A 19,073-nucleotide genomic window follows, 5' to 3' on the forward strand; every position below is an offset into this window, starting at 1 on the left:
GCCACAACAGTAAGAGGCCTGCGTACCACAAAAAAAAAAAATTATCCAGAATTGATTTCTGTTGCTTACAACAAAAGCCCCATAACTAACATACCTCTAAAAAGTTACTGTTTAAATAGTTAATCGTCTCTCCTTCACTGTTGTTTCACGGGTGGGGTGGAGAGAGTAGCCAACATACACAAGGAGCAGAAACCACTATCAACATGTTCAATGTACGTATCTTTTGCTCCTTAAATTCCACTTGTAGGAATTTATCCTACAGACACACCATCCATCCAGAAGACAAATGTATAAGAATATTCAGGGGGCTTCCCTGGTGGCGCAGTGGTTGAGAGTCCGCCTGCCGATGCAGGGGACACAGATTCATGCCCCAGTCCGGGAAGATCCCACATGCCACGGAGCGGCTGGGCCCACGAGCCATGGCCACTGAGCCTGCACGTCTGGAGCCTGTGCTCTGCAACGGGAGAGGCCACAACAGTGAGAGGCCCGCGTACCGCAAAAAAAAAAAAAAAAAAAAAAAAAAAAATTCAGTGAGGCATCCTTTTTAATAGTAAAAGATTGGAAACAACCAAATACTCATCAGTAGAGGACTGATAGTGAATATCCAAATATCAGAATACTGTGCAGCGGGTCAAAAGATTGGAACACATCTGTATGCACTGATAACAAATGGTTTTCAAGACATATAATTAATTTTCAAAATCAGTTTGCAAGTGCTTCCTTGGTGGCGCAGTGGTTAAGAATCCACCTGCCAATGCAAGGGACACGGGTTCAATCCCTGGCCTGGGAAGATCCCACATGCCACGGAGCAACTAAGCCCATGTGCCACAACTACTGAGCCTGTGCTCTAGAGCCCGTGAGCCACAACTACTGAGCCCATGTGCCACAACTACTGAATCCCCATGTACCTAGAGCCCCTGCTCCTCCGCAAGAGAAGTCACCTCAATAAGAAGCCCACGCACCGCAATGAAGAGTAGCCCCTGCTCGTCACAACTAGAGAAAGCCCGTGCACAGCGACGAAGACCCAACACAGCCAAAAATAAAATAATTAATTAATTTTTAAAAATCAGTTTGCAAAATAATGTATAGGATTTGTTAATCATTTATATTTTGTATGTTTTTAAATAAAATATAATATATATATATATACTCATAGTGGATAGAATATCTTGGAAGGACACACAAGGAGCTGGTGAAGCATCATTTTTGACTTTGTATTGTATCAGATGTAGAGGGGCATATATTACCTATTTACAAACATGAGTGAAAAGAATTTTTTTTAAGAAGGAAAAACTAAGCCCTAAATGCCCATGCCTCTCCCCTTGAGTGTCTGGAGCCCACACTTGCTCTCACCACCACACACGAGTGGCTGTTGGAGATTAAACCTTCCTTTCCTGCCCAGAGGACGTCACATGAGCTCTGATCACCTTAAGGCAGTTTCAACCATTGAACTGCTCTGCAGGGGTGAGCGTGGAACCCACAGATGAACTTGGCAGTGAGGTGAGCTGAGGGGGAAGTAGGCATGGGCGCCTGACCTTTGGGGAACCTGTGACAGATCATGTGATGATTGTTTCTCCTAAATCTAATCAGATGTTTATATTCTTGCTTCTCTGAAGAACAACATCTTTTCTCCTCCTTAGAACTGTGCCCTCTCACCATTCCCAGGACTGAAATCCACTCGGAGAATAAGGATAAAATGTCTATGAACTCTATTCATATGTACATTCTTTCTTTCATTAATTTATAACCACTTCAGTGTCAGGTTCTAGAAGGTGGAGGGCACAGCAGTGGCCAAAGTAAATGAGGTCTGTGTCCACATGGAATTGCATTCTAGGTGGGAAAAGGAAGATTGCAAATAAATAGAAAAACAAGAGAGATAATTATAACTTGTGACAAAGTGATGAGAAGGAAACAAATAAGGTGCTAGGGATTGGGTGGGAGGCTGGCAGTGGAGGGGCTTCGAAGGTGGCCAGGGGTGGCCTCATTGAAAAGGTGACATTTAATCTAATCATTGAATGACAAGAAGGAGCCAACCCAATGGAGGTCTAAGGAAGAGAGTTTCAGGCCACCGGAATGGTAAGTGAAAAGGCCCTGAAGTAGGAAAGAACTTGGCATGTTTGACGGAGGCCACTGTGGTCATGTGGGGAAGGTCAAGTGGACAGCAGGAAGAGAAGAGGTCCAGGAGGCAGACAGAGTCATCTGACATCTCCTATCAGCCAAATTACCTATTTTACCCACTGTTAGATTATCACAAATCTCGTCCTGCGTCAGCACTGCAACGTCAAAGGAAAGCATAAATGCCTTTGTCTTCTCCATGGTCTTTGTCAAGTGCTCCAGCACCTGCCTGGACCATATGAACAGACTTCCAAAGCTTGAATACCTCATCATTTAGGTCAACCAGATGGCTCAAGTCTGGAGAAGGGGGACATTTATTTTCTATTTCAACGTATTCTGTGTAAGTACTTCCCCTATTCTTCGCGGTGGATTGACACTCAACAAACCTTGTTGATAACTTGCTCAGAACAACTGATATTCAGCAGCTCCTTATTTCACTCTGGATTCAAATCCCATCTCATCACTCATTAGCTGTGTGACTTTATAGGCAATGAAAGACCTGTCCCTCTGTTTCCACATCTGTAAAGGGAGGCAAATAATGGTACCTACCTCCTGGGGTTGTTGTAAGACTTTAAATTAGGTAATACATGGAAAGTACTCTGACTGCACATACTAAGCCTCACTAACTGTTGTCTGCTCTTCCTTATGACTCTAGGGCAAGTCTTTTCCGTTTTCTTCATAGAAGGGCCCTCCAGCCTGGACCCCAGTGTCCTGATTATTCAGGAGCAGAGTGAACTTTGACACGGAGGCATATTTAACTTGGGGGCAGGGTAGGACACCAATGGCATTTGCCATGTGAAGGCTTATCTGCTTGTTGTGTGAACCAGACAAGCTGCTCACAGATGCTTGGGTCAGTGGGTAATTCATGACAGCCTCAGAGGGTAGAGTCTTGTAGGACAGGTGTGCAAACTTTGGACGGTCTGAGGAAACTCGACAGACATTACGTGGTCTGGTGACATGGGTTTTATGGGCTCCTGAACACAGCTATTCCAAATTATAGCAGGATAATATAATAATTGTTATTGTTTTAAACCCTTACATTTTGGGTTGGTTCATCCCATAGCAATAGGTAACTGGAACACTAGTTAGTGGGAGATTGTGGTCAGAGGCTATTATGGGGGCCGTTGACTCTGTCTCCAAAGCTCATGTGCTCAAGTATTACTAGACTGCCAGAGACAGAGATAGACAGACAGACAGACAAAAAGAAAGAGGAGGTTTTCTTAGACACTTCCTTTCACTATCAGCGATTTGCAAGGGCATTTCCAGCCATTCTAAGTGAGAAACACAGCCCTCCACGATTAGAGTTTGCTGCAGTGTCCTCAGCGGGACTTGTACTAGGTGATAAAATAAAAAATTGGAAAGTGGGGCCCACTCAGCTCATAGTTACAGGCACATGTACATAGGCGCAAAGTTAGAGACCTTTCACCTCCTTTTATTCAAGCATTCTTTCATCTTCCCAGACTTGTGGGAAGATTTGACCTCTATTATTAATCTTGTTTTGTGTATTTGTGCAGATTAAACTATTAAGTGCACACAGTATGTTCTATAATCACCTGCTGTTTCCTCGAAGCAGTGTACAATTGATAAGGCTCGAATATAAGAAAACAGCCCGGGCACTTGATCCAGAAGGAAGGCCTAGAACATCCAACAGGGTAAGTCTCCCGCCAGCTGTGAAGGAGGGAGGTGGGGCAAAGAGCCTTGCATTCTTTTTTTTTTTTTTTTTAAGATTCCTTTTTTTTTAAAAAAAATGGTACAGGTACTTTTTAAAAATTTTATTTATTTATTTACTTTTGGCTGTGTTGGGTCTTCGTTTCTGTGCGAGGGCTTTCTCTAGTTGTGGCAAGCGGGGGCCACTCTTCATCGCGGTGCGCGGGCCTCTCACTATCGCAGCCTCTCTTGTTACGGAGCACAGGCTCCAGACGTGCAGGCTCAGTAGTTGTGGCTCACGGGCCTAGTTGCTCTGTGGCATGTGCGATCCTCCCAGACCAGGGCTTGAACCCGTGTCCCCTGCATTAGCAGGCAGACTCTCAACCACTGCGCCACCAGGGAAGCCCGAGCCTTGCATTCTGGAGTCTGCTCACTGCTCTGGTCATGCTTTTGGTGAGGCCAAATATCTGAATTTATTGTAGATGGTGAGCATCTGGACACTCACTCTTTTCCTGCTGGGAGCAGCCAAAGGTAAAACACATCCCACCTGCCCCTTGGGAAGGGCATAAACCCATCATCTCGGCACTGGCCGGAGAAAGCTTCAGCCATGGCAGGGCTTCCAGCGGCTGCAGACAGCTCCAAGTTTCCACAGAGACACGGGTGGGGCTGCAGTTTGTGCGGGTCCGTCTCAGAGCATCTCCCCACCAACCTGCCTTCATGTCCAGGAGGCCTGAGGCTAGACTCTTCCAGATAAAGCATTAGACACCTGCCTGGGTTAACGTATTGACTTACCAGTGCCCATTATCACATTAGTCAAATAAAACTATTGGAAGATCTAGGCAGGGAACACAGGACTTTTAAGTTTTGATGGTGGTTCGAAGCAGAGAGGTCTCTGTGGGAGTCAGTGAGACTGTTCCCTGATCAGAAGGTGGGCACGGGGGGAGGGGGGCAAGGAGAGAGTTGATGGGGCAGGGGCAAGTGTCTGCATGGTCTTCAGCCTGTCCCCAAGCAGGGGAGTAACCAGGCTAGCCTTGGGAGCTAACCCCTGAGCAGGGTCATCTTTTCTCTTACAGGAAAGGAAGTTTGCTATGATTCCATTGGGTGCTTCTCTGACTCTGAGCCCTGGGCTGGGACCGCCATCAGGCCCCTGAAAGTTCTCCCCTGGAGCCCTGAGGACATCGGGACTCGCTTCCTGCTCTACACCAACGAGAACCCAAACAACTTTCAGGTGAGACCTCTGCCATTTTAACATTGTTGTAACTGGTGAGGGGCTGTGCCCACCGGGGGACCAGGAGTTCTTACCGCTGTACCCTCTGCCTCTACCCGATCCCGCCAGCTGCCCCCAGGCCTAGCCAGACCTGGACAGAGTAGGTCTCCGGTAAAAAAGCTGGCTTGAATGAGTGAATGGTTCACATTTGCCAGAACCTCTAGCTAGTTATGTGATTCTGGTGTTGGGCAAAGAGCTTATGGAAGAACATATGGAAGGTGTAAGACCATGAGCCACAATCCAGACCCAGTAGAGGTAGTGATTCCTGACTTGGGAAGGTAGGGCAGGGAAAGAGAGGTCAGGGTAGGCTTCCTGAAAGAGGTGGCTTTTTGCTAAACTTTGAAAGGTTGTGCATTGGAACAGGCAGAGATGGGGAAGAAAGAGACAGGCTAAAGTGGCTGGGTTGCAAAAACACGGAACCCTTCTGTGTTTGTCACAGATTCTTATTCCCTCTGATCCATCAACGATTGAGGCATCCAATTTCCAAACAGACAGGAAGACCCGGTTCATCATCCACGGCTTCATAGGCAAGGGAGATGAGAGCTGGCTGGTGGACATGTGCAAGGTAGGGCCTGGTTCTAACCCCTGTGGCCTGCGCTGCGGGCAGCTGCCACTGCTTCCCACTAATGTCTCCACCTCCCTTTACGCAATCTCCATTAGCGAGCTCGGAACAGGAAATCCTGACGTATCGAGGTACCTTTATGCAATAAAAATGCCTCTTCACCAAAATAAAAATCCCCTTCCAAGTTTCTAGACTACATCTGTAGCCTGAAGCAATGGCATCTGCTGCGTGAACAAACACTTCTGTCCTCTCATTTCTGGTTAAATGAAGCCTAAATATGGTCTGCTTCCATTTCAGTGAGGCTACTTTGTGTTCCTATAAAAGCAGGATTATGTTCTTTTTGTTCAAGTCTTTCCCACTTCCCTGAGAGTCAGAGATGTGTGCTATGACCATTTATTTGAGATACGGAGAGCTTCGACTGACTGGATGCCCCAAATGGCAGAATAGAAAATGCCAAACCCACTGTAATAGAGCATCTTTGGCTCAGAACGATAGACAACAGAATAACAAACACATGTTCACATACACACAAAAACACATGTGCAGAGGCACGCACACACAAATACACACGATATACCATCGTCCCTTCTTTTCTTGTGTTCACTGATTCAATACGTTTTTCTGACACCTAAGAATTTACCCTAGCAGCCTGTCTTCCACCCTCCGACTTAAAACGTCAACAGGAAAAGTTACAAACCCTGAAAATTAAAATCATTCTGCATTTGACCTTGGTTGTACCAGCCATTTAACTCTTGGTATCGCTTCTGTCCCATCATTAATAAGTATCTTCATGTATAAACTGTAAGATATAGTTTATATCCCAAATTCTCTAGGTTTGTAAGAGATTCCTCAGGGCTGCTTTAAAAATAAAAGTCCTGAGAAAACGGTTTTTGGTATCCGTGTGTGTGTGATCACACATATTAGCATCGTATATGTGAAAAGATTCTAGGTGGATTTTAAATTTATAGTACCATTTTAGACTCCAGCTGGTCATACGTCCTGCCCGGCAGAACTTCTAAGGATATATCAGTTCCTTTGACATCCAAGAAGTTTCCCTTTCAGAATTCTTCAATATCTTTTAAATCAGTGCAGTTCTATTTTTAAAATATCTTTAGTGTGTTTCCTCCATGAAATACTGTGCTGTCCTGACTATAAAAATAGTGACACTTCCCTCCCACCTTAAAACTTCGTAAATACCAGCAGCCTGGGGTGAAGCAAGTCCAGCCTTTGCCAAGAGGCTGAAAGGACCCCTAGCAGTCAAATCCACAAGGTCATTTAGACCCTGGCTGCCGGAGAATGCACTTGAGACCTTTTCTTTTCGAAATAGGATTCTTTGAATGATGCCCTGGTTTCAGCCACCTTATTGAATCAACCTGATTGAATCTGGTCGAAGAAAACCAGAGAGTGGTCAGCTTTTAATTAGTCTACGAACTAGAGAGGGAATCGATTTGCCTTTCTTGTAGCTTTTGCCCTGAGGGATAACTCCTATTGGCAACGGGATTCCTAACGAAGTCGAGTTCATCCCTGTGCCCCAGCTAGGAAGAGACAGAAGGACAGCCAGTGGTAACTCTCAGCGACCATTTCTGAGCTCTGGTTGGAAGCGGTTTCATGAGCCCCCACGATAACCCCCTGGTGTCTCTCCAACACCAGAACATGTTCAAGGTGGAGAAGGTGAACTGCATCTGCGTGGACTGGAAAAGAGGCTCCCAGACCACCTACACGCAGGCTGCCAACAACGCGCGTGTGGTGGGCGCCCAGGTGGCCCAGATGCTGGCCATGCTCAAGGTGAGTGGTGGCCGGGCTGCGAGGGGACACAAGGCACCCACCGGTCTCTGTTGGGTAAAGACACAGCTGAGAGTTACATGTTTAAAGAGGAAATAGAAAGAATTGATATTTCTCTTGGAGTCTTACTTCTAAAACTCACCTCAAATCAAAACCTATGGTGTTTGTGCTCAAGGCGCTGTACACCTATAATAAATGAGTACTTCTGGGTGAACATCTCTGAGACCAACAGGTGTGAATACTTTGAATTTGTGTCATTTGTTTGTTCATCCAATATTTGGGGGCACATTGTCAGGAGCTCTGCTAGGGAATAAAGAGAAGGCCCTGGGGGAGCTTACAGGGACCACTGAGTGTGATCAGCGTTCTGATGTGGGGAGGGGGAAGGGTGGCTACAGGCTTTATAGGAGCGTGTGTGGGGGTCAGGGGGCAGCTAATCCAGTCTGGGGAGCGGGGGTCGGTGATTAAGGATGTCTCTCAGGAAGAGACGTCTAAGTTGAGAGCTAATGGCTGAGCTGTGTCGATGTGAACTGGACTGACTCGTGGTTGGGGAGACATGACAAGAGGAAGAGGAGGCTAAACCAGACCCAGAGGTGAGAGACTACGACATATCTGAGGGCCTGAAAGTTCCACTAAGTGTCTAGATAGAAAAGAGTCTAGAAAAACAGGTGTTGAGTCAGAAGAGCTCTGACGCTTTCATAAAGGGCTGGGCTTGATCTTACGGGCAGTGGCAGGTTTTCAGCAGAGGAGTACCGGCATTAGGTTTGCAAAAACCACAGCACAGAAATGTCCTGAAAAGACAATCTTCCCTCTCCAGTCGGACTACAGTTACTTACCTTCCCAAGTCCACCTCATCGGCCACAGCCTGGGGGCCCACGTGGCAGGAGAGGCAGGGAGAAAGACTCCAGGCCTGGGCAGGATTACAGGTAAGACTTGAGGGCTGGGGCCCAAGGTTTGGTCCCCAGTAGCCCCGGAGCGTATACAAGACTGCAGCCTAGCTTGGAGCTGGGCCCAAAGAGTCCATCCAGATTAGAGTCTGCACAGAGCATTTTAGGAAGCCCCCCCAGAAGCCTATCTTTGTGGCAGGGGAAGTGGTGTCTTTGTTCTCTTTACTTCCTCCGCCTCTGTCCCCATCCATTTTCTGGTGATGTGGGTCTCTCAGCAGGACTGAACACCCAGGAAAATGCAGAGTAAGGCTAGCATGAACGTGAGCAAACATAATTAAGACAAGTCCATAATGTCATTCCTTTCTCCCTTCTCTGAAATCAAGGGCAGAATAGAACACAAAAATTTTGCTTCCACTGCCTTCGTTGGTAGAAGAAACCCAGACACCATCACACCAAAAGCATCCTTTTAACCCAAGCAAAGCCTTTAAATTATAACCACAAAGTATATCAATATAGTCATTATAATGCTAATAAAATAATTATAGTAAGCATAGATTAAGTGCCTGCTTATCCCAAATACTGTGCAAAGTGCTTTACGTTTTCTCATTTAATCCTCAGAACTAAAGAAAAAGGCTGAGGGAAGCAAATGACTTGCCCAAGGTCACACAACTACTCAGTGGTAGGACTGACATTCAATCCCGGTTCTGCTGTCTTTTGGTTCAAGTCTCTACCTTTATAAGAACGTTCCATTTTATTTTCAACAGACAATTATGTTCGTGCCTTTTCATCTGCTCTGATGAAATCTTCAAAAACAATTGTTAAATCTAGGAGTCCTGTCAAGAAGGAAATATAGAGCACGTGCTTTTAATGAGAGCCCTGCATCATGAAAAGCTCATAGCTGTTCTAAACATTTCAGGCTTTGGAACGAAACAACAGAGATATAAGAGATATAATTCTAAATATTTACTTATACACCCATAATGATGTGCCAGGCACTGTGCTAAATGCTACATATATTATCTCATTTAATCTTATAGCTCTATTATTACCCCCTTTTATAAAAGGGGAAACTGAGGTGTAGAAGAAGTCAAGTGATTCATCCAAGGTCATGCAACTTGCTCAAAAAATAGCCGAGTAGGGATTTGGAGCAAGGTACCCAAGTCCCAGAATTTGTGTTTTGAATTGTGATACCATACTATTTCGCCCCTTTTTCCTTCAAACTTGGGAAGAGAAAGAGAATGTTGAAGGAGAAAGATACACAAGTAAGTGGGAGAATCTGATGTGGAGAAAAACCCTTGCCTAAACAAAATCTAAATGTCTTTGCTCACCTGCCCTTCTCTATCCACTCCACTGGAATGTAATGAGCATGACTGAGATTCAATGTCTCCATATTCCATACCCCGGCCATGGCACTGCACAACTCCAGGGTATGGCACCCCTTGAGTTAGGTAGCGCACAGCCTGGGCAACTGTACAACCTCAATCCTGGGGGCACCTATAGCCAGGCCTATTGTGTGCAACACTGGCCATCTCTTTTAGGGTTGGATCCTGTAGAAGCAAGTTTCGAGGGTACTCCTGAAGAGGTCCGACTCGATCCCTCCGACGCTGACTTTGTTGATGTGATCCACACGGATGCAGCTCCCCTGATCCCATTCATGGGTGAGCCCCTCCACGTTCCAGCTGCAAGCACGTGCGATTGTGAGAGCATGTGCTTTTAATGAGAGCCCTGCATTATGAAAAGCTCATTGCTGTTCTAAACATTTCAGGCTTTGGAACGAAACAGCTGGTGGGTCACCTTGATTTCTTCCCAAACGGAGGAGAGGAAATGCCCGGATGCAAGAAGAATGCCCTGTCACAGATCGTGGACATAGATGGCATCTGGGCAGGTAAAGCCAGAGCAGAGTGGGGACATCACTTCCCTGGGGGAGCAACGCCACTCCCACAGCAAATCTTAACAACGAAAACACACTGCTCTTTGAAAATATACAATCCCCCCTTCTAGACCTTATTTCTTAAAAATATAGCCACGTATCATTTGTTATATCTCAGCTCTGCTGATTTACTTCCTTATACATTGTGTGGTGTCCTGGAGTGAACAAGCAACAAAGAATTACAAAACCATTGCTTAGAGCTGTAACTCCAACGATCAGTTGATAGCTACCTAATAAAGGAAGGAAATACCATAAAAGTAAATATCCTGAATCTAAGAGAATTTTTCTGCCAATTGTCCCTTGGGAGTCAGTGATATGGTTCAAGCTTATGTAACTGGCTTCCACTCCATAGACAACTCCATAGACAAAATTCCCAATCATGTCCACGGCAAATCCATTCACGAGAGTCACCACTCCTCTATGTTGGGGAAAGAAAAAGAAGCAATCACGGGTGAGGAAGGTTAGAGCAGAGACTGTGCTACTCAAGGTGGCCATTCTTTATCATTGATCAGCACACCTGGGATAAAGGGCCTCTTTCAGATACAGCTCTGACTCTGTATCTAATAAGGTGAAAATGGCAACAAACAGGTGAGATTTTCAGCCAGACTCATCATTTGGCACCGCACACGTTTAACTCAAATGAGTAAAGACTTTCATTGAACGTGAGCGTAATGGCTTGGCAAGTACGGACACCATCAAAGCAACTATTAGGGATGAGGACCTACGTGTTTGTCTTTCACAGCTTTAGGAGGCTTTGCACGGATAGAGTAGCCTAGACTCCCCATCAGTAACCAGTAACCAGTAACCAGTAACCAGTAGCCTAGACTCCCCATCAGTAACCCATCAGGCCAAGCAAGTTCAGGCCAGGTCTGGAATGCGTGCTGCGACATCTGCCCCTTGGCAGGAATTTATAGGAGCCAAGGAAGGTTCTAAGAAGGAACAAGACATGAGAGTGAAAGGCATGCTCACATAAAGCCACCTAAAGCTACTTGACCTTCCTTTTTATTCACCTAAACATGGCATGACAGTGTCCTTGCCCGGGTTTGGTCATGCCTAGGAGGTCAAGTCACATCCGGTTGTGTCTTCGAGGACCTCCAGCCTGGTGCCTGGGACACAGAATGGAACAGAGGTTAGAGGCCTGGGCTCAAGCACCAGACGGGCTTGGGTTTAAATCCCAGCTCCACCACTTCCTAGCTGAAATCTGAAATCTGAGGCTGTAGCCTGTATGTCTTTCTGTAATTAGGGATGGTATGTTACCCACCTCTGAGGAAAGGTGAAGCTTACAGGGACAATATATGTAAAGTGCTCAGAACATTGTCCGGCACACAGAAAGCAGCCTTTATATGTTAACTGTCATTTTGTGGCTGGATTTTGGACTAATCTTCAATTTCTGAAAATATGGTCCCACTTTGGAACCATCCCACTTGGAGAGAGAGGCAGAGAAGTTGTCATGGGGTCCTGACCACCTGTGCAGACTTCCCTCTTTGCTTACCCAGGAACCCGGGACTTTGTGGCTTGCAATCACCTGAGAAGCTACAAGTATTACTCGGAGAGCATCCTCAATCCCGATGGGTTCGCTGCGTACCCCTGCGCTTCCTACAAGGACTTTGAGTCTGTAAGCTATTATGCCACCTTTCGTCCCAAGGTGGGGCTGTTGTCCTGCTGCGTTGGGATCTGCAGTACTCTCCCCTACTTGTTTTGCACCGCATGTCAGAGTTCACGGTCCTGTAGAGTGGAGGGGGAAAAAAGCCTTAGGCAGGAGGTAGCTAAAATTCTAGAAGAGTCATGTGGGAGCGGAAGATTCTGGGAAATCGGAGAGTAGAGCAGTCAATTCAATGATCTAGGAAGGCTTCCTGCAGAGGCAAAGTTAGAATCTGGCTGGAAAATCATAGAGTTTAGAAGGAGGGGAAAGTGTGCACATTTCTGACAGGGGCGGGGCAAGTATGGAATGTGGGAGAGAAGAATCTACATGCCAGAGAGAAGGAAAGGTGGATGCTGGGGTTCTGCACGCTGGGCTGGGAGTTTGTGCCGTGTGCAGCCGGCAACAAGGAGAGATGCACGAAACGATACCCCAGAGCCTGCCTATGCGGGCTCACTAGAGCCGGTGTGAACATCTATTCCCGACCCCACATTCAATGACATCGTGTTGATAGCCTGAAGTTGGCCACAGGCACAGCATTTTTATACCACAGAAATCGGTAAACTCTACAGGACGTTTTGTCCCAGAGTTGCCTGTTAGTCATTCACCAGCCTACCACTCGATGGAAGGCATATTTGATCTAACCTGGGGCCCAGGCATCAATATTTTCTGAAGCTCCCCAAATAGTTCTCATGTGGTGTGCATCAGGCTTGGGTACTACATCCTGGATGAAGTTAGTTTAGAGACCATCTATTCCAATCTCTTTCCAGTTATGAAAGAGGAAACTGAGACTATAGGAAAATTGCTCCCCAGACGTGTGGATCATAAAAAGACAAATTCACACCTTACAGCCGGATCCATCTTTCTCATTAGAACAAGTGCTTCCCCTGTCCAGATGAAGGGTGCCCGCAGATGGGCCACTATGCTGATAGATTTGCTGGCAAGACACGTGAGGAGCAGCAGAAATTCTTCCTGAACACAGGAGATTCCAGCACATTTGCTCGTAAGTTGCGCTGTGATTTCCCACCCAAGTAAAAGAGGTTTCCTTTCTGTTTTACATACAGGGGTGGCCTCTCACCTGAAATATTTGTGGGTACATTTCATCTTAGTAAAAGGACACATCCCCCCAAACCACCCCATTTAAGACTCAACCAAGGATTTAGAAAGGGTCTGCTTTACTTTCATTTTATTTCTATGGCATGAAATGAGTGGACACAAACAGCATAATTAATGGGATAATAGCAATTTACCTGTCTCTGTGGCCATCTTCTCTGCATTTTCACCACCTCACAGTTCCTTGTCCTATGCATTTTAAAAATTGTGTCATCCGCACCTGTTCTATCCATTCAAAATTTATTTGGTACCAACTCTTTGCTTATCTAGCCCACTTAAGAAGCCCAGTTCCAATCTCCTCAATTTCCAGCCTTCTGTCCATGTGTCCCTCATGCCCGTTGATGGCGGGTGCCTCTCTGGTGGAGTGTTGGAGGGGATCAGAATGGGGTAATTCCTCTCAAAATTCTGCTGAATGGGCTAGGACATAGGGTAGAGTCAGGCATGTTTCAGCCTTTGTGCCAACCTGCCTTATGACAGTTCCCTAAGATATTGTACTGTAAAAAAGAGACTGTGTTTATATAAATACATAAATATAATACAAGTCTCACATAGTTTTTTAAGTCAGGTTTATTGAGGTATAATTTATATACAGCCAAAGTCACCCTTTGTAGTGTATAATTCTGAGTTTTGATAAATAAAAAGTCATGTAACCATCTCCAAAATCAAGATATAGAACATTTCCATCGCTGTTTACATATTTTTTAAAAAGGCGTTGGTTAATCAATCCTTCCTCTGATGTAGTGATGCACAAAATACTTGCCAATATTTTAAAACAACAAATTAAACATTCAAAACCATATATTCATTCCTCAACTAACATTTATTTATGGGCCACAGGCTATGCTAGATGTGGGGTGGTGCAGGGATGAACAAGACACCCTAGCATGAAATTTATAACCCGGCAGAGAAAACTGAAACTGAACAAGCAGTTAGCTACAAGTGTGTTGGCTCGACGGCTTGCTGCTGTGACACGGCAGGACAGCGGAACTGGCCCTGATCAGAGGAAGGGGCAGGGAAAACACCTCTGAGGATGTAACGGACAAGTAGGGGTTAGGCAAAGGATGTGTCTGTGAGCTTACCTACATATGTGTGAATGTGTATGTGAGTATGTGGTGTGTATGTATGTGTGTGCATGTGTATATGTGTGTTTTTGTGTGTGTGTGTTTATGTGCGCATGAGTGTGTGGTCATGTGTGTATAGGTTCCTGTGTATGTGTGTGAGCTCCTGGGTGCCAAGACAGCCCTTCAGGCATAAGTCTGGATGACCACTGTGTTGGAGACTGCCCAGGGCCCTGGAGAGGCAGAGGGAAGACACAGACCTTGCCCTTGAGGCTCCCAGGACTGCACCCCTGAACTACCTTTCCAAATGTGGGGACCAGCCCTTGTTCCTTCTCTTTCCACCTCAACTCATAGTACTGTCCTTCGAGAACAGAGCTGTCCAACAGAACTTTCTGCCATGATGGAAATGCTCTGTGTTGTCCAATGCAGTAATCAGTAGCCACATGTGGCAATTCAGCACTTAAAGGGTGGCTAGGGAAAGCGAGGAATTGATTTTTGTTTTATTTAATTTGGGTTTAAATTTAAGCAGCCACATGTGGCTAGTGACCCCTTTACTGGGCGGGCAAGTCTACAGGGGTCCACTGCCAGATACGTGTTTCTCCTTAAGGCCTAGTTTGAGTCGTAGGTTAACATGTAGAACTTCTACTTCGATGCCTCAGTGTAAGGGATGTGACAAGAACCTGAGATTTCTGTCAACTATTTTGTGCATGAATAAAAACTCTTTTCTATGTCCTGTGCAGGCTGGAGATACGGAGTTTCTATAACACTGTCAGGAAGAAGAGCCATTGGTCAAATCAAAGTCGCTTTGTTTGGAAATAAGGGAAACACTCACCAATACAACGTCTTCAAGTAAATTTCCTTTCTCGGTACCACCTCTCACTTGATACACGCGGCCTTCACATCCGTGCACTGACATACTTGTCGTCTCTTTATCAATGGATTCTAAATTATTTATTTTATGTACTGAAGTTCACTTCAGATTTTTGCTAACATGTGTTCTTTTCTCGATTATAAATCCAGGCATTTTATTCTTTCTCTCTCAATAGATCAGATTTTTAAAGATAAATCTAATGTTAGCCCAGATATCATATTTTCTGATTAGCCTAGTCACACGTATTTGTTGTGTTAAACTAGTGGATAACTTGTTATTGTACAAATAATTCTACCAGAAAAAAATAATATGAAGGAATTATATAGTTTTCTGTAGGTAAGTTTTGAGGGTAAATTAACTTACATTTGAGGAAATAATAGTTAAATAGTAGTTTAAGGGACTTCCCTGGTTGTCCAGTGGTTAAGACTCTGTACTTCTACTTCAGGGGGCCACGGGTTCGATCCCTGGTCAGGGAACCAAGATCCACATGCTGGATAAAAAATAAAATAAATAGTAGTTTGAGGCTGCTGGCATAGAGCTGACTTTTTCATTTCTTTAACCTTTATTTGAGAATTAATTTGGACAAAAAATCATCTTGTTAATCTAGAGTAGAAAAGAGAGGCAGGGACTTTATGGTCATTAGAACTTGTTTCAGTGAATGGGAACGTTTCTATTTCTCTGTTTCCAGGGGGATTATCACACCAGGCTCCACCCACTCCAATGAGTTTGACGCGGATATTGACGTCGGAACAATTGAGAAAGTCAAGTTTCTTTGGAACAACAACGTGGTAAACCCAACCCTCCTCAAAGTGGGGGCAGCCAAGATCACCGTGCAGCAGGGAGAGGACAAGACAGAGTACGTGTCTTTGCAGCTTGTGCCTAAGGATGTTTGTAGAGACTTGCATTTGTCATGGAAACTCACCCCAGAAAGTCAGCTGAGGTTCAGCCAGTGTCCTCAGCACTCTCTGTGGCAGGCACAGATGATACCGCCCTGCCTTCCATGAAAACTAAGGAGGAAAAATAAGAAAGAGAAATAAGAAATAATTTCTGAAGGGTATAAAGTTATAAGTATCCGTTAGAGAGTGGCTACAAGTTAAAGAGGGGAAGATCAATGAAAGTTCAGGATAATTGAAGGAAAAGAAAATCAGTTTTAGCAAAAGATATAAAATTTGAGATGAGGCGAGAGGGCTGAGGTGGCAATACTTGCAGAATCCTCATCCTGACTCCTGGCATCCCTGGCTGTGGCATCTGCGGGGAGGTGGGGGTAATGACCAAAGCTCAGACCCCAAGTCTGGCCAGCAGGACACCCCCGTGCCGCTTGGCGAGAAGAAGATCCTGGGCTCTTGGTCACTGATTGAGGTTTGGAGGTTAGGTGAGGTCACTAAACTCAGGCCCCAGGGAATGTCACACCCCCGGGCAGGGGCGTGGGTTGGCAGACCTCACAGCCGTCTCATTAGCTGGATGACCCCTGTGGGGTCCACCCTGTCTCTGTGACGGGAGGACCGAGGGGCTGGCCCAGGCAGGGCGTCCGCGGAACAAGAAGGTCCTCTCACTGAAAATACAGTGTCGAGGAGGCCAGTGGGGAGCCCTATGCAGGCTGGGGGTGGAGCCGAGGCCTCCTCTCTGCCATCGGAGGACACTGGGACTCTAAGGTCAGTGGCCCAGGTCCCATTAGGAAGTGGACCTGTTTCCTGGATCCTGGGATGTGGCTAAAATCATGTCAGAAGAAGGTGGTCTCATTGGAATCTTTAAAATGAGAGGCATTCCCAAGGAGATGCCTTGTTCACAGGTGGATTCAAGAAAGGAAAACAAGTAGGAGACCAAATCACCCAGGGCGTTGCACCCTCTAGGTGCCTCAGCTGTCACCTCAACCCTCCGACGACCTGAGGGCAGCTTCCCCGCCCGCCGACTCTGGAGGGAATCGATCTAAGAGAAGCTAGATGGTGGACCTCAAAAATTTTAAATATGGGAAGATAGAGCGTCACAAACTATAATAGTTTGGGGAGTAAAAATACTGAATTCGTCAACTTATTCAAATATTTTGCTGTTAGGAAAACAGCTAATAAGTAATATTTAAGAAAAAAAATAATAAGCGGGAGACTAAAGAAAATTAAGAGTTTGGTCCGACCTCCTCTCATATCCCCCTCAAATTTTTTTAGTCATCTCATTGGGGTTTCAAGTCCTACCTGCTGACAGGAGTTCCTCCAGTGACATGGTATCAAAAGAAAAATGTAGTTTCCTCCCTTTATTTCTCTCTCCCCACACACCATCCTCCTTCCTTCCTCTCTGACTTTAGTAAGTACCAGGTATGCCTGGCGTATAGGAGGGGATGCAAAGACAGAGCCTGCTGAGGAGTTTACAGTATAGCTGTTGAGAAAAATGGACTTATGGTTCATTGGAAAGGTCAAATGACAGACTAAGAACTCCCCGTGAGGGGAGGGGCCCAAAGAGGGTGCTGGGGAGACGGGCAGAGGGACGGGGGGAGGTATGTGAGGGGCACAGGGAGGCCAGGCTGCTGAGGGCGGGGCTCTGGTGCAGAGGACAGGAATTCGATTGGCGGTTAGGGTTAGGGCTTCCAGGAAAGACAAATGAGGTACAAAGAGAAAGTGGGGAGGGGCCAGGGAAGGTGAGGAGAGAGGATGAAGCTTCAGAGCTCACAGGTGGTGAGAGAATCCCATGTTTCCTGGAAGAGCTGTAACCACAACCACTTACATCTGCATTGTTTTTAAATTAATTATAAAGCTTTTTTATATTTATTGTCATGAGATGCTACATTATTGACTTGGGATTCTCACCAATCATGGGAGGGAGCTAAGCCCTCTTCTACAAATAAAGACTCCATTGCTGAGACTCGAGTAACCAGCCCCGTATCATGGCTGGAAGGCAGCAGGGGGCAGCCCAATGGGAGAGCCAGGCCCCTGACTCCAGGTTTGGAAGACAAGGTCCAGAGAGGTTTGAAGTTGACCACAGAAAACGTAGGCCACAACGTCAGCTTGACCTGTGTTTGCATCTTGGTTCTTCTACGTATTAACTGAGAGCCCTCTGTGCCTCAGTTTCCTCTCCTGTGATGTAGGACTCTTAACGATACCTCCTCACACTTGTGTGGTGAGGACGAAGTGCGCACTGCGTGAGTGGATCAGCTAGTGTGGTTGCCGACAGCTAGCGAGAGCTCCATCTACTGTAGCTGCTGTGTTTTCTTGAGCTGCTGTAGGCTGAATCGGGTCCCCAGAATGGCTGGGGCAAGAGTGAGCCCATCTGTAAACCCCTCTGCTGGGTTTATGGGGGGCCCGCATGTACTGTGGAGAAGGAGAGCCGTGAGAGGTCCAGTCGCTGCCCCAGGGTGCCCACAGTCCTGGCTGCCAGAGGACCCAGAGACCAGGGACCACTTCTGAGCGACCCCTGACCTCGTCCTGGGGTCCAGCCAGCCCCTCCCCCTGGAAGCCCCCAGGCAATCAGCCCTCCAGGAACTTTTTGAAGCTACCACCCTAGTGCAGCCCTCATCCTTTTGAATTGTAAATCAGCAATTACCTTTGCCAGGTAAGAACGCCCAGCACTTAAAAAGATTCCTTTCTCTCCACAGATACAGTTTCTGTAGCGAAGAAACCGTGAGAGAAGACGTCTTGCTCAGTCTCATGCCCTGTTAAACTCCGGGTGCAATGCAGCCGCCGTGTAACACTAATAAAATCCGTACATGCATCTATCTGCTCACAGCATCTGTCGCTGGTGTCAGCTGCCCCCAGTGGGACATTTGGGAATTGACTATTTTAAAATGCCCTGCCCATTTCCGTATATTGGGGTTTCCTGCCCTTGACCTATAGTTACCAACCCCGCTCCCCCCAGTTTCCCTGGTCCTCGTGCCCACTGTCTTCTCCTCACCCGAGGCGCGGCGACAGACAGCAACACTAGAGAGTGGAGCTGGGGCCCCGGCAGAGCCTTTAGCCCTGCCCCTCATCCTGCAGGTGAGGAAACAGGCGTGCGGGCTCGCTGTTGCAGCACACGGAGCGGATGTGCCCCATCGGGGCTGAGGGTCAGGCCCCTGACTCTGGTTCCAGGGCCCCTCCCTGACTCTGCCATCACCTTGAGATCATGGAAGGCCGTGCTAGGATGTGGCCCCTTTGTGATGGTAAATTGTGTGGTGATGGGACCACCTGGGGGCTCTGGCCCTTGGTGAGGTTAAGGGGCTCCAGCACCCAGAGACTGTGGTG

General features: G+C 46.5%; 1 protein-coding gene across 1 annotated transcript; it reads left to right on the forward strand.

The window, feature by feature from the left end:
* The first annotated feature begins 3,759 nt into the window (after nt 1–3,759).
* Nucleotides 3,760–18,566, forward strand: PNLIPRP1 (pancreatic lipase related protein 1). Its single transcript, XM_004265802.1, has 13 exons — nt 3,760–3,767; nt 4,245–4,293; nt 4,836–4,990; nt 5,469–5,594; nt 7,242–7,376; nt 8,188–8,296; nt 9,796–9,915; nt 10,023–10,142; nt 11,684–11,802; nt 12,700–12,829; nt 14,738–14,846; nt 15,557–15,724; nt 18,449–18,566. Exons 2-13 carry the CDS (start codon nt 4,245–4,247, stop codon nt 18,510–18,512), a joined length of 1,404 nt encoding a protein of 467 aa, XP_004265850.1. The 5' UTR covers nt 3,760–3,767; the 3' UTR covers nt 18,513–18,566.
* The last annotated feature ends 507 nt before the right edge of the window (nt 18,567–19,073 follow it).

The sequence above is a fragment of the Orcinus orca genome, chromosome 14, assembly GCF_937001465.1.
Source record: "Orcinus orca chromosome 14, mOrcOrc1.1, whole genome shotgun sequence".
NCBI lineage: Eukaryota > Metazoa > Chordata > Mammalia > Artiodactyla > Delphinidae > Orcinus > Orcinus orca.